Here is a 14,811-nt window from a genome sequence, read left to right as displayed (position 1 = left end):
TCAGAAGAGGCCTATTTTCAAAACGGCTTTTGGTATAATGTGTCACCTTTAAAAATGGTAACGTATTGTACCCAACTGAACATCCAAGTTGGAGGTGCTCTCCGTCCGCTGTGGTCGTTGATAACCTTTACGACATTAAACAGCGTAGAAGATGGAAGGCTTCTCATTAGTCCGGACCTGTCCCATGTGACCTTCCCGAGGCCCAATGGGCAGGCGTCTCTTTAAAGAGTCGGTTGGAGCCCCTTCCTACTGCGTCTTCGTCTCCAGCACTTGTATGTTGGCTCTCTTCTTCCTGCTGCCGTCGCTGGGGAGTTTGAGGTTCACCTCCGTCACCTCCTGGTCCTCATCGGAGTCCTCCTCCTCCGATGTCTCCTCCTCCTCCTCATCCTCTGACCCACTGAGCTCCACTAAGGCGACGTCCTGCAAGACATTCAGTGCAAACACCATCAACTCGTTTACAAGCTGATCTAATCTAATCTACATTTACACTGACGACATCCAGCAGACGCTTCTATCCAAAGCGAACAAGTACATTTGTCAGAAGAAAGAGAAATGATATACTGCTGTAGGTACAGCGAGGTTGTTCATCGAAACAAGTTTCACCAGACGCTTCTCCATGAGGCTGATGAAGCTTATATAAACATAGGAGCGACTACACATTCACCTTTCCCAAAACAGATCCAGGTGCAGGATAACTTGGCAGGATCATCTTCACTTCATTTGTTATGGAGGACGCAGACTGACAGCGTGGAAATACTCGTTTTTCCACAGTAGCCACATTCACTTCTGTCTCACAACGCGGGACTCCTAAGAACCTCCTGGGAGACCCACCATCTCTATGACCCGCTCCGCCTCCTCCACTTGCTCTATGTCGAACTGTCCGGCGGGAGAATCCTGGATCTGCACCATCAACTTGTCGTTGGCTGCCGCCATCTGGGGCAGGAAGTTCTGAAGGCGACCCAACACTGAGAGCCAGGATAGCGGTTCATACGTTAATTACACTGCACAAAGCGGTGAAGCTAAAGGCTGTGTGGTCGGGGTCTTCTTCCACTAGTATCATGATATGAGGTGCAGTAGTACTGTGATGTGGAGTGCAATAGTACTGTGATGTGTATCGCAACGCGTGCACCTCATCCTCACTCACCGCTGCTCCTCGGAACCTTCTCGGTCTGCAACGAGCTGCTGAGCTTCGGTTTGAGCAGCAATTTGTCATGAATACCTGCAAACACCCAGCGATAGTCAGTCAACAGGAAGTGAAGCACAACACTGACTGCACTGCATTTGCCTGACCGCAAACGATACCCTTACATGCAACATAATCAGTGACATCTACACACACACACGTTAGGGTGAAGTAATAAACTCAGACCTCCTCCGTGGCCGCACGACAGCAGCTCTGGAGAGCTGGTCTTCTCGGTGTTGACTTCCATCTGTGATGCGCTGTGCTTGATGAAAACATCCATCTGTGTACGGTCACATGTGTGTCCCTGGAGGAGAGCTGCCGGGTGGAAGGTGAACACTGGTTTGGACGCGTTTCTCTGTAGCGCCCCCTACTGTGTGGGAGGCAGTCCTGACATTGCAGACCTCCATCATTACACTCGTGTTTTGCAGACTGGATACAGATGAGATGCAGAGGTAAGGTAAGGTATGTTTAATAAAAAATAATTATTTATTATGATTGATATATTTAGCTTCTTTATTTATTCAAACTTCAGTACCATGTACCCAGGGGCGTAGGAATGAGTTTAACCAAGGGCGTAGGAACCGGGGGGACCCTCTAATATTGGAGACAGGCGCATTTGTCCCACCTAAAACTTATACCGGGGGAAGAACTCAGGGGCGTAGGAATGAGTTTAACATTGTGGGGGACACATATCGGAAACCTGACAGATCCGTTAATGGTTTGAACAGAAATATTTCATAAATTAAATACACTGAAAAAATTCACAAATATATTTTATTCTACTAAAAAGATACATTTGTAAATGTAAAGGAAAACACATTTTGAATGGCAGTAATGAACTGATAAATATCAAATCAATTATTTAATTGCACACTCAATCATTCAGTTTTTTAGAATAAGAAGCGGTGACAAGACGCTGTGTTGCGCTTTCAAAATAAAATAAAATATTTTTCTTCCCCCGGTATAATTTTTAGGTGGGACAAATGCGCCTGTCTCCAATATTGGAGGGGACACGTCCCCTCCGTCCCCACAGTTCCTACGCCCTTTCATGTACCACATTATTATATTGCGATGTACTGGTTACTTGTCGAAGACCGTAAACCAACAGTCTAGGAACGATAGATACGCTATTAAATAAACTTTTTGCAGATTTAGTTAATCTGCAAAAAAAGGGACACTGTGTGCTACGCGCATGCGCAATACGATTCAAGTATGAGTCTGTGACGTCAGCTGGCGCTCCGCCCGATCTGTCAGAGGAAACCTTCCTCCCTCCCGGCTCCTCTTCCTCAGGCGGACCCGAAGTACGCCGTAGACCTCCTGTACATCACCTGGAGAGCTCCCGCTGTACATCACCGATAGACCTCCACCGGACCCTCCCGGCCACCTCCCGGATAGCGTCGTCGTCACTCGGTCCGTGTTCCCGGAGCTCATCGTACCAGTCCGTGTTCCTGGAGCTCGTCGGCCCGGTCCACCGCTTTCGCAGCTACCGCAGTGTGGGTCAGGTCGCCCCGCGGGGAGCCACGGAGCACCGCAGTGTCGTTGAGGGAGAACAGCAGGGGAGAGAGAGCACCGCCGAGGAGAGACCGCAACACACGGCGCGTTTCAGGGATGGACTGGTAAGACTTTATGGAGTCCTGAGACCTTCTCTGTTAGTGTTGTTGTATCTCTGTGTTGTGGTGTTGTTCCTCTTTTTGTGTTGTTGTGTTGTTCATCTTTTTGTGTTGTCATGTAACATTGTTTCTCTGTTTGTGTTGTGTCTCTGTATGTGTTGTTTCTCTTTTTGTGTTGTTGTGTTCCTCTGTTTGTGTTGTGTCTCTGTCTGTCTTGTTGTGTCTGTGTTGTTCCTCTGTGTTGATGTGTCGTTCCTCTGTTTGCGTTGTTGTGTTGTTCCTCTGTTTGTGTTGTCTCTCTGTCTGTCTTGTTGTGTCTGTGTTGTTCCTCTGTGTTGATGTGTCGTTCCTCTGTTTGCGTTGTTGTGTTGTTCCTCTGTTTGTGTTGTCTCTCTGTTTGTGTTGTCTCTCTGTTTGTGTTGTTGTGTCTCTGTTTGTGAAGTTGTGTCGCTGTTTGTGTTGTTGTGTTGTTCCTCTTTTGTGTGGACGGAGACACACAACGGGCCAACAGTTGCGAGTTTGTATTTGCCATCTCCATAAGGACGATGTCCGTGTGTGATAACACAGCTTGAGTGTTGGTTCTGTGCATGTCAGTCATTAGTTCGTCCAGGGTTTGACTGCAGATCTGTGTCTCCCAACGGTAACAGTAACGTGAGGACATAAGATACACTTTATGTACTTTTAGGAAGTGATCCTTTAGCCTGAAACGATGTGTAATAACATGTTCTTCAGTTCAAGCAATGGTCAACCTTATAGAAGGACGATTTCCTAACATAATAGTCAACTTAATCAGGGATAACATGAAATGCTAGTGTAAATTCAAACGTGCGTAACGTATGTCGACCAACTTGTCTTGATGTTGTTTGAACCTCCTGTCGGTTCTGGATCAGATCGCCGGTTCTCCTGAAGGGGATGGTTCTAACGTTCCTCTCTCCTCCCCTCTCTTCCCCCCCAAGCGTCCTCGCCGCCGAGACCACCGTCCGGGGAGTCTGACCGCGTCCCCCGTCTGTCCGCCCTCACCCCCCCACCCATCTGTCCTCACACCTTACCCGGCTGTCCCCACACCCCGTCCGGACCGAACGGAGGGAGATGACCCATCGCCCCTCCGGCCCGCACCATGAACCTCCCGTCCCTAGGGGGCGCAATAGGAGAGTCCCTGGGCTCTAACCTGACCTCACGTAGCATGAGCGGCGCCGCCAGCAGCTGGAGCGGCCTCTCGCTGAAGCCCGCCCCCTCCGGGCGCCTGGGCTCACTGTTCCACACCATGGTACCCACCGGCTACACCAAGCTGCAGGACCAGGAACGCCTGGCTATGGTGGACATGGGGTCCAAGCCCGACGACGGCGGCGGCGGCGGCGGCGGCAGCGGCGGCCCCCACACGCACAGCGGCTACCGGGGAGCCGAGGGGTCTGAGGGGGGCGGTGGCGGAGGAGGAGGAGGAGGAGGAGGAGGAGGAGGAGGAGGGCGGCGCCACCTGGACCGCGCGTCCCGCTCTTCGCTGAGCCAGTCGGACTGCGGGGACGGGCGCTACGGGGAGGCGGAGCCCATGCTGCCTGAGGGGAGGCTGTCGGGGGACGAGGGGGAGGAGGAGGAGCAGGGGGGTGGGGAGGGGGAGGATGAGGACGACGAGGAGCGACAGGTGACCTCCTCGATGGCGTCGCGGGCCGCCAACATGCCCAAGGAGTCGCCGCTGGCCATGGCGCTGCAGATCCTGGTGCCCTTCCTCCTGGCCGGGTTCGGGACGGTGTCGGCCGGGATGGTGCTGGACATCGTGCAGGTAGAGGGACTCGGGGACCGGGCACCAACACCCGCTTTACACTTTAGGACGTTCAGCCAAAGCGGCTTACCGAGGTTCATTTACACTGCATTTACATTTAGGGAGTTTAGCAGACGCTTTTATCCAAAGCGACTGGACGATGAGTACATTTGTCGGAAGGAAGAGAAACAACAACACGTCGTCGTCGGTACAGTAAGGGTGTTCATAGAAACAAGTGACAAGCACTAACAATTGCTAGGTCTACCCATTCCCCCGTGTACAACAATGACAGCTAGGAGAACGAGCTACACAAGGCTACGTGCTGTGTTTAAGTGTAAGGACGTGCAACATACATACGTGTGTACATTAAGTGCCAGAACGTAGAACATACAATAAGTGTGTAAGTGGGGTAAGGGGGGAGACTATGCAGAGTCTAGGCGAACTCCGAACTAGTGAGCCTTGGGTCTTTTGCGGAAGCTGGTTCATGCACACATTCACACACCAACAGGGGAGTCAGCTAGCAGCGGGGGAGCATTGGAGCAGGTGATAAAACTAGCAACCTTCCGGTTACAGGTCAAATCGCTCTACTTCCTGAGCCAAGCCCACCCCTGCCGCCTGTATCTCGGTGGTAGTAGCAAATATTCAAGCGAAAGCATAGGGGAAGTGTGAACAGTGAAGAGCTCTTCGTATTTGCATGATGGGGGTTACGGCAAAGCGTCGGACCAGAACGGAGCAGAAGTGCCGCACCCTCAAAGCCAAGTCCACATCTGGGAAGGAGAGCTTTGCCAAGTCAGCAGTGCGAGTCTGACCTGAACATTGTACATTATAGACATTCTGAGGAGTGCTCCGACACAGATCGAGGTCTTCACAGGATTATATTTCAAAAAAGGCCAGTCGAAAGTCTCTCATTAGATTAGAAACGATTATGCTAATGATGTTGTGCTGCAGCACAGCACAACATCATTAGCACAATCGTTCAGCTCAGTGCCTCCGATACACCTCCCGGTAATCACACAGGAATAACAAACGACCGAAAATCCCTGTAGCTCTGTCAGCGACAGTGGGACTGATGCCCTGCCCAAGGGAACGCCAACAGACTTTAGACACTCACACTGCACTACATAATGTATTGGCCCCAATATGTTGGCACTTTAACTGGTCTGATTACATTTAATAGCTATTAATAGCTTTAAGGTTCCTTAAGGCTATTACAGCTTTAAGGATCATTAGAGCTACTAAAGCTTTAAGGATCTTTAGAGCTACTAAAGCTTAAAGGATCCTTAGAGTTATTAAAGCTCTAAGGATCCTTAAGGCTATTAAAGCTTTAAGGATCCTTAATGCTATTGAAACTTTAAGGATCTTTAAGGCTATTGAAACTTTAAGGATCTTTAAGGCTAATCAACTTTAAGGATCAATAAGGCTATTGAAGCTGTAATGATCCTTAGCCTGTTCCTCAGGGCCTCTTTGTTGATGTGGCAATTTGTGTTGGTTTTGTGCGTGTGTGTGTGTGTGTGTGTGTGTGTGTGTGTGTTGAAGCACTGGAAGGCGTTCAGTTACATCACGGAGATCTTCATCCTGGTTCCGGCTCTGCTGGGTCTCAAGGGAAACCTCGAGATGACGCTGGCCTCCAGACTGTCTACTGCGGTGAGAGACACACACTGACACACACACACAAACACAAACACACACGCACATACACGACATACAATTATTGTGGTGGATGCTGTTCTGTTTGTTTTTCTCCCCGCTATTATGTCACTTATCTGCTGTGAAACCTGCTGTGTGTGTGTGTGTGTGTGTGTGTGCGTGTGGGGGCGGCTGTTATGTCATGACTCGTCTCCAGTCTAGCCTCAGGCCTTGGGCTGTGTGTGCCTGCATTCGCCTGCTCTTCGTTAGCTCAGGGTTGGCGCTCCACTCGGCTCGTCCTCCTGGTTTTCAGTGCTGGGATTTCCTGCTGCACCACATGCTGAGCGGTGCGATCATTAGCTGATGGGGCCGGGCCGTTAGAATTTAGTAGTGTTTCGTTGCAATCATCAGCAGATTCTAAGTTTCTGTTTGTTCAAAGCTGCCAAAATATTCGCCCATTCATCTCCCAAAAGTGAAGTTCCTCTCTCGTAAGTGCAGCCAAAAACGCACCTATGTCTTATTCTTTCTCCAGCGATGAGTAAGAATTATGGCTGCAATAAGCTCTTGGCAGCAGCCCCTGCTTCCACTGTCACTGGTGCCAGTCTGTAAATGTTTAATACTGTGAATAACAGTAACAATTAACGGCACATTAAGGCTAATGCGCTGCCCATGCACACGCCTGATGCTCTGTAACGCTAAGAGGACGACTCAGGATAACCTCCCACCGCTGTCAGGGGATGCTGCTGTCCTGTTAGCTCTACTCAGCCCGCCATAGAGCACTAGCCTCAAACTGTTCACTACAAAATAATTGTTAAAGACTAGTTACTCATCGTTAAGTTCTATGACCTTGTGCTCCGTTCTTACTGTAGCACAAGTCAGTTTACTACTATAACCCTGTGCCAGCACCCTATGCTAGTTTCTTTTACTGTGTAGCTCTATGACCCTGTGTAAAAACTCTATGCTAGCTGCTAACTGTTTAGTACTATAACCCTATGCTAGCACCCTGTGCTAGCTTTCTACTGTTTATTACTGTTACCTCTGCTAGCACTTAAGGATAGCTTCTTATTGGTTAGTACTATAACCCTTTGTTAGCACACTATGCTATGCATATAACTGTTTGTATTGTGTGCATGTGCTAGCATTCTATAATAGCTTTTAACTGTCAAGTACTATAACCCTGTGCTAGCACTTTATGATAGCTTCTAACAGTTTAGTAATATGACTGTTTGCCCGCTTCTAACTGTGAAGCACTATGAGCCTATACACCTGGGTCTGTTTGAACACTAGGCCTGTGACTGTTCACCAAATCCGTCTCCCTCTCTCCACATGGCAGTGTCTGCTTTCACAGCCCTCTGCCCAGTGAAGGCTTCTTTTGTTCGGATCTGAGAATTAATATCACAAACATACAAAGTCAGACCCTGGGGGGACGGCCCGAAGCGAGAGGGGGGGAGAGGGGGGGAGGAAGGAGGGGGGAGGTGGGTGAAAATACCATGGCATTTGTCGCACTTACCCTCAATCTGTCAGTGAGCAAACACCCCTGTGTGTGTGTGTGTGTGTGTGTGTGTGTGTGTGTGTGTGCGCGCACGGGCGTTAACATTTAAATTAAATCGTGTCCCATAAGAGACCATGCACCTATCCATTTGGAGTAGTGTGGTTGAAGTAGTAATACTCCCTCCTCCACTCCTCCAATACTCGACATTCCCTCACACACACAAACCACTTCCTGCTCGTCTGTGCGCTGCCGTGATGGCCTTAAAAAAAAGACTGGAATCCGTTGACGTGAACCTCTCCCCTTTTAGTGAGTCGCATCTCCCTCCCGGTTCAGACTCCACCTTCACGTCTCCGTGGCAACGGGGCTGGCCCTCAGCCCCGACCCGCAGGCGGTCGGGGAACACTGCTGCCCTGTGACCGTACCTTCTGTCTGGAACCCCCTGCCAGCAACGGACAGACGGCCAGACAGACACTCCTTTAAGAGACACACTGTGACACATTCAACCACGCCGACTCCAAGCTCAAACTAAACAGGGTTCCAAGATGAACGCCCACCCGAGGTGAAACTAAACGACGACTCAAGACCTGAACCAAACGGATTCTAAGCTTAAGCTAAACAACGCTCGAGCTGAACAAGGTTCTAAGATGGAACAGAGACAAGGTTAAACTAAACGATGAGTCAGCGCTAAACAATGGACACTGGGACCGCTCCACCCAAGCAGATATCGGCTTGTGTTTGTCCTCCTGGGGTTGAATTTGAAACCTTGAGCCTCTCAGCAGGATCCCATCGGAATGTCGATTCACCACATTTCATCTGCCCTGGTTCTGGCCCGTGTGCCTCAGAGCCAACGTCTCACCGGCCAATGAGAGACTGGTTCTCAAATTATACTTTAGAAACGAATCATTCCACCTACCAGAGTGGGATGATCTATCAGCCTAGCCACATTTATGATACTTAACACTGGGTGTGTTTTACCTGTCAAACCCCTCTAGTCTGGGGGGTTGCAGGGCATGGGTTAATCAGGATGACTCTACTGACCGTGTCCCCCCCCCCCAAACACACACAGGTGAACGTGGGCAAGATGGACTCACCCATCGAGAAGTGGAACCTGATCATAGGGAACCTGGCGCTGAAGCAGGTGAGACCTCCTGCTCCGACCCACTCTCTATCTCACACTCTCTCACTCTCTCTTTTACTCTCTTTCTCACTGTCTCATTCACTGTCTCCCTCCCTCTCTCATTCACAGTCTTCCTCACTGTCTCTTAGACTCTCTCTCACTCTCTCATTCACTCTCTCCTTCACTCTCTTTCTCATTCTAAATAACTCTTTCAGTCCCACTCACACTTTCTCCCTATCACTTTTAATCTCTTACTTTCTTTCTCCCTCTTACTCGTTCTCTCTTATTCTCGGTATCTGTGTCTGACCCTGTATCTGTCCCTGTCGCTCTCTCACTCTCACTCACTCTCCCTCCCTCTCTGCTGCATTCTAAACATGGGTGCTGGTCCGTTGAGTGCTGCCCCATCCTCTCCCATATTGGTGGTTAATGATCTACAGGCGTGTTACATAACGAGCGTGGCGGGCAGCCTCTGACAGTTTGTTTAGGACCTGCTGATAACGTATCTTTAGCAACATCAGACGGAAACGTGGAAGCAAATCTGAGAAGATCCCGAGAGGCAGGACAAGTCGGAAACAGATAAAACCCTTCCAAGTAATGACACATCGAAGGGGCGGTGGAGGGACTGTAGGTTCAGTGATGACGTGATTTATCTGCCTATAAACCTTCAGGCTTCACAAGTCAATGAGTAAGTGGTTGCCTGAAGCGGAGCCAGGTGTGACTGGGCTGGACTGGGACTACAGTGTGGTCTCCGAACAAAGGTGGAAAATCATCCCGGTCCAGGAATTATTATTAAGTTATTATTATTAATTATTAAGACCTGCAGCCGTGTGTTGGCCCCACACCGAACCAATCCCCCACATTATCAGATGAACTCCTCCAGGAAAATGAGATCTTCTCTATTCCCGCTAATCATCAAAATCACAGGAGCGTGGCGCTCCCGAACTCATCCCTTGGTTAATTCACTGGGCTGGGCCTCGGAGAGGTTAGCCGCGTTTGGCGGCGTGTGTTTTGTGTCGCTGATGTTTGACTAGTTCACGCGGCCCGCGCCTGACTCTCCGGAGACAACACGGGTAAATATCAGTGAGGGGACACTGCTAAACCACGCCGTCCTTGTGTCACCATGGCTTTATTTAGCTTGGCCTGACGTGTCTGTTTAATGCCGTACTCCGACACTAAAAGTCCTGTTTGTTTAGTGAGTGTGTGAGCAGGTAGACGAGGATTAGCTCTGAGTGGTTGAGGAGTGCCAACGTGTTCAACAAAGTGTGATGACGTACTGTACGCGCTTAGTTTATTATTATTAACTTGAGGCTGCTGGCGTGTCTCCTGTTTTTCTTTTGTTTGTTGACTCATTCTGGTGTATTTTGGTGTGTATTCAAATAGAACATATTTTATTATAGAATAACAATAATAGATAATTATATATTTTCTCCATTGCTTCTTTTGTGTGTGTGTGTGTATGTGTGTGTCTGTGTGTTTGTATCTGTTTGTGTGTGTTACCATCTGCGTTTGTGCGTCTGTCTGCCTGTGTGCGTCCATGCTTGTGTATGTCCATCTGTCTGTGCACACGTGAGTGTGTTTGTGTCTGTTTGTGTGTGTGTGTGTGTGTCTGTGTGTGTGTGTGTGTCTGTGTGTTTGTATCTGTTTGTGTGTGTGTGTGTGTGTCTTTGTCTGTTTGGTCCTGTGTGTGTGTGTTTGTTCCTGTGTGTGTGTGTGTGTTTGGTCCTGTGTGTGTGTGTGTGTGTCTCTCTGTGTAGGCCCAGGCCACGGTGGTGGGCTTCCTGGCGGCGGTGGCGGCGGTGGTCCTGGGTTGGATCCCAGAGGGCCGCTTCCAGATGAACCACGCCGTGCTGCTCTGCTCCAGCAGCGTGGCCACCGCCTTCATAGCCTCGATGCTGCAGGGTGGGGGCACACACACACACACACAGAGACACACGCACGCACACACACATATACACACACGCACACACACAGAGACACATGCACGCACACATACATATATACACACACGCACACACACACACACAGACACACACGCATGCACACACATATACACACACACACACACAGCAACACACGCACACACACACACACATATACACACGCACACACATATACACACACGCACACACAGACACACGCACGCACACACACACACACACATATACACATGCACACACACAGAGAAACACTCACGCACACACACATATATACACAAGCACAGAGAGACACACTCACACACAAACACACATATGTACACACAGGCCCACACACACACAGGCCCAGACACACAAAGGCCCACGCACACAGGCCCACACACAGAGACACATTCATACACACACACATACAGAGACACACACGCACGCAGACACACAGAGACACGCATGCACGCACACACACGCAAGCAAGCACGCACGCATGCGCGCACATAGTGGCACGTACGCACACCCAGGCCCGAAGACACGCGCACACACATGCTGATGGACTCAAACGCGCACACACATGCAGAGCCACACGCCAACATGGACTGATGGATCACTCACTCACTGTGCACTCTCAATGGACACATGAATGAACGCACACACACAAACATGGAAAGACGCACACAGACGGAAAGCACACACACACACACACACACACAAACACACACTCACACCCACACTGACACACAGGGACAGGCCACACAGCTGTGTTTCTGTAGTTACCGTGGTAACGACACTGATATCATCGCGTGGGCAAAGGCGACCGCTGTTGGAATTATAATAATTACAATAATGAATGATAATAATAGCTTTCATTTTTACGCGCTCTTCAAGGTACACAAGGAACTTCACCTACAAAAACAATAATTTGATATTCATGTATATATTTATATGTATACCAAACAAATACATTAATTATTCATGTTTATTTATGGATATTTCTTTATTATATATTTATTTTCATGCGTTTGCGCATTCAGGTTTTACTCTGTAATAATGTGTTTGTGTGTGTCTGTTTGTGTGCGTCCGTGTGTTTGTGTCCGTGTGTGTGTGTGTGTGTGTGTGTGTGTGTGTGTGTGTGTGTGTGTGTGTGTGTGTGTGTGTGTGTGTGTGTGCGCGCCTGCGTGTCCAGGTATCATCATGGTGGGGGTGATCGTGGGTTCTAAGAAGACGGGCATCAACCCGGACAACGTGGCCACGCCCATCGCCGCCAGCTTCGGTGACCTCATCACCCTGGCCATCCTGGCAGGGATCAGCCAGGGCCTGTACAACTGCCTGGGTAGGAACGCACACACACATGCACACGCACAGAGACACACAAGCAGACGCACGGGCACACATAGAGGCACAGAAACATGCACAGGGGACAAACAGGCAGAAGCACACACACACACACACACACACACACGCACCCCAACACACACACAGAATGCCTGGTTCCTCTTTAAAAGCCACTTCGGCACATCAAAGCAGGTGTATGTAGGATGGGAGGGTCCCAGTGCCTGATTGACAGGTATCGTCCCCCCACATTGTCCTGAGGACCATCTGGACAGACGGATGACACGTGACCCAGCGGCACAGCTCCAGTCTGCTGACTCAGCGGTGGGCCCAGCCCAACCACAGACAGATCGCTTTTTGATTGGAACTTTACTGGAACTTTCCACCGCTTAAAAGCAGTTGTTTCCAACCATAGTGGAGTGCAGGGCTTCTAGAAGGTCTCAGGGCCTTTCTCCTGCAGAACCCCGTCGTTAATACCGCTGTTTACAGCCAGGGGGGCAGGCCCAAGCTGTGGCGTGACACATGACGGACAGCGTAAGGAGCCAATCACTTATCGGCCTGCCTGGGACTCTTTTCTTATAAAGGTTTTTATAAGGTTGCCCTTTCCAAACCACGTTGGTGTATTTGGATGTGGTGCTCCCAGTGACTGCTGGGAAACAGGAGGGTAAACACCATGATTGTGTTGTATGCTCATGGGGAAAGTATTTGTTAACATAGGCGTGAGGCATGACTGTCTGTTTTTTGGGCAGAAGGGGAGATGGCTTCTGGGTAAAAACAGACTGCGTCAAAGTGTCTGGTCAGGAGTTGAACCAAAGAGCTAGCAAGCTTAAAGTCCTGGTTGTAATGAGGACATGGAATACAGTGGTTTAAGGTGACACTTGTGAGCAAAGCCAAAAAATCATAATAATCCAAATAAATTGAATGTGCATTTTCTTGACGGAATTTGCCGTCAGTACCGGTTCTTCACCACTAGAGGTCGCCTGGGCTCCACCTCCGTGTTTCAGACCGGCTCCTTGAAGGATCGCCACTTGTTCCACACATGTATAATTCATGTCGCACCAGCACTAATGTGACACCTCCTCCACCACCACCAACACCACCCATTACTCTGCCGACACCACCCGGTGCACTGTCCTATGTGGAATGCATGGCGAATTCTGCCGCCCTGCTTGGCTCTGATTGGACGGAACGGAGCCGCCGGCAGACATATTTTAAGACGGGGGAGCGGTGGAAGGATGGGTTTAGATTTAATGTCGTCGTTTCCCAGAGTTCAGTGTAGAGCCGTCCTGGAGCCTGAAGGAGGGGAACCTTATTGTGTGGCAGTAATTGGAAAGCGTGTGTTTGAGGGCTTGTGTTCTGTTCTGTTTTGAGCGCTTGAGTTTTCAGTTGACCTCAATGGAAAAGCGGTTTATAAATGAAACAAATTATCATTGTCACATTAGTGCCCAGAAGCATGAATGGATTACTCCAGTCTGAGTGGTACATGCTGTTCCCAAGACAACCTCCTGCCATCCTTCCGGCGTTCTGGGCCATGAGCGAGGCATGGAGAACATGAAGGCGAAGAACGTGAAGAGCAAGAAGACCACGAAGAGCGCGAAGAACATGGAGAACGTGGAGAACGTGAACGTGACGAACATGCATAACACGAATTATGTGAAGAACACGAACATGAACGTGAAGAGCACGAAGAACATGAAGAACACGAAGAGCGTGAAGAACACAAGGAACATGAACGTGAAGAACAAGAAGAACCTGAAGAACGTGAAGAACACGAAGAACACAAGGAACCTGAACAAGAAGAACCTGAAGAACACGAAGAACACAAGGAACATGAACGTGAAGAACCTGAAGAACGCGAAGAACACGAGGAACATGCAGAACACGATGACCGTGAAGAACTTGAAGAACACATAGAACATGAATGTGAAGAACTTGAAGAACACGTAGAACATGAACGTGAAGAACATAAAGAAGGAGAAGAGTGGCGCGGTTAGCTGAACGCTCTTCCGCGGTTAACTTAACACTCGTGTAGCGGTTAGCTGAACGCTCTTCCGCGGTTAGCTTAACACTCGTGTAGCGGTTAACTGAACGCTCTGTCGCGATTAGCTTAACACTCGTGTACCGCTCCGTCTTTGATCAACCTGATCTCTTAAGGCGCCCTGAAGTCCTTCCGGGACTCTAGTCCCTAAAAAGGTCCCGTAAGCTGACTGTGTGTGTGTGTGTGTTGTGGGGTCCCCTCTCTCCAGACACCTACCCGTACGTGTCCTTTCTGGTGTGTGCCTTCTTCCTATCGCTCACCCCTCTCTGGATGGTCATCTCCTCCAAGCACCCGGCTAGCCGCCAGCTGCTCTACTCTGGGTGGGAGCCCGTCATCACCGCCATGGTCATCAGCAGGTAGGGGGGAGTGAGTGTGTGTGTGTGTTTTGTTTATCTCTACTTGTGAGGACAACACTTCCCCCATTCCAGCGCGGCCTCTTGGTCCAGTGAGAACCTCTCTCTCAAGCTCTAGACTGAGCTGCTGCTGCAGCAGCATCCTGCAGCCGTGTGCAGGCCTCCCTGAGGTCCTCACTGTAGCACTGATCATGAAGTGTTTGAGTGTCTTTGTACTCTTGAGCCCCCCCCCCCCCCGAGGGAAGTCTCCCTTTGACTTTGATCAAAGTTTGAAGGGATTAATTCTTCTGATCGCCGGAACTGAGGGTCCTCACAAGGATGTGTGTGTGTGCGTGTGTGGTGTTTGTGTGTGTGTGTCCCTCTGTTTGTGTGTGTGGGT

General features: G+C 49.7%; 2 protein-coding genes across 2 annotated transcripts in view; one reads left to right on the top strand and one right to left on the bottom strand.

The window, feature by feature from the left end:
* Positions 1-246: 246 nt before the first annotated feature.
* On the bottom strand, positions 247-1,577 carry nopchap1 (NOP protein chaperone 1; the record flags this gene model as incomplete). Its single annotated transcript, XM_079734188.1, is given in 5 exon segments — positions 247-420; positions 832-965; positions 1,145-1,219; positions 1,370-1,550; positions 1,554-1,577. Coding segments are annotated over 5 exon segments (588 nt in total).
* An 868-nt stretch (positions 1,578-2,445) lies between these two features.
* Positions 2,446-14,811, top strand: part of slc41a2b (solute carrier family 41 member 2b) — a 25,217-nt gene continuing 12,851 nt past the window's right edge. The window contains exons 1-7 of the mRNA XM_079735249.1: positions 2,446-2,799; positions 3,750-4,570; positions 6,086-6,193; positions 8,734-8,805; positions 10,539-10,683; positions 11,896-12,042; positions 14,288-14,435. Of these exons, the coding sequence (XP_079591375.1) occupies positions 3,911-4,570; positions 6,086-6,193; positions 8,734-8,805; positions 10,539-10,683; positions 11,896-12,042; positions 14,288-14,435 (1,280 nt within the window). The 5' untranslated portion in view covers positions 2,446-2,799; positions 3,750-3,910. The remainder of the gene's footprint in view (positions 2,800-3,749; positions 4,571-6,085; positions 6,194-8,733; positions 8,806-10,538; positions 10,684-11,895; positions 12,043-14,287; positions 14,436-14,811) is intronic.

The sequence above is a fragment of the Pollachius pollachius genome (assembly GCF_949987615.1).
Source record: "Pollachius pollachius genome assembly, chromosome: 4".
Lineage (NCBI taxonomy): Eukaryota > Metazoa > Chordata > Actinopteri > Gadiformes > Gadidae > Pollachius > Pollachius pollachius.
This window is presented reverse-complemented; position numbering and strand designations above follow the sequence as displayed.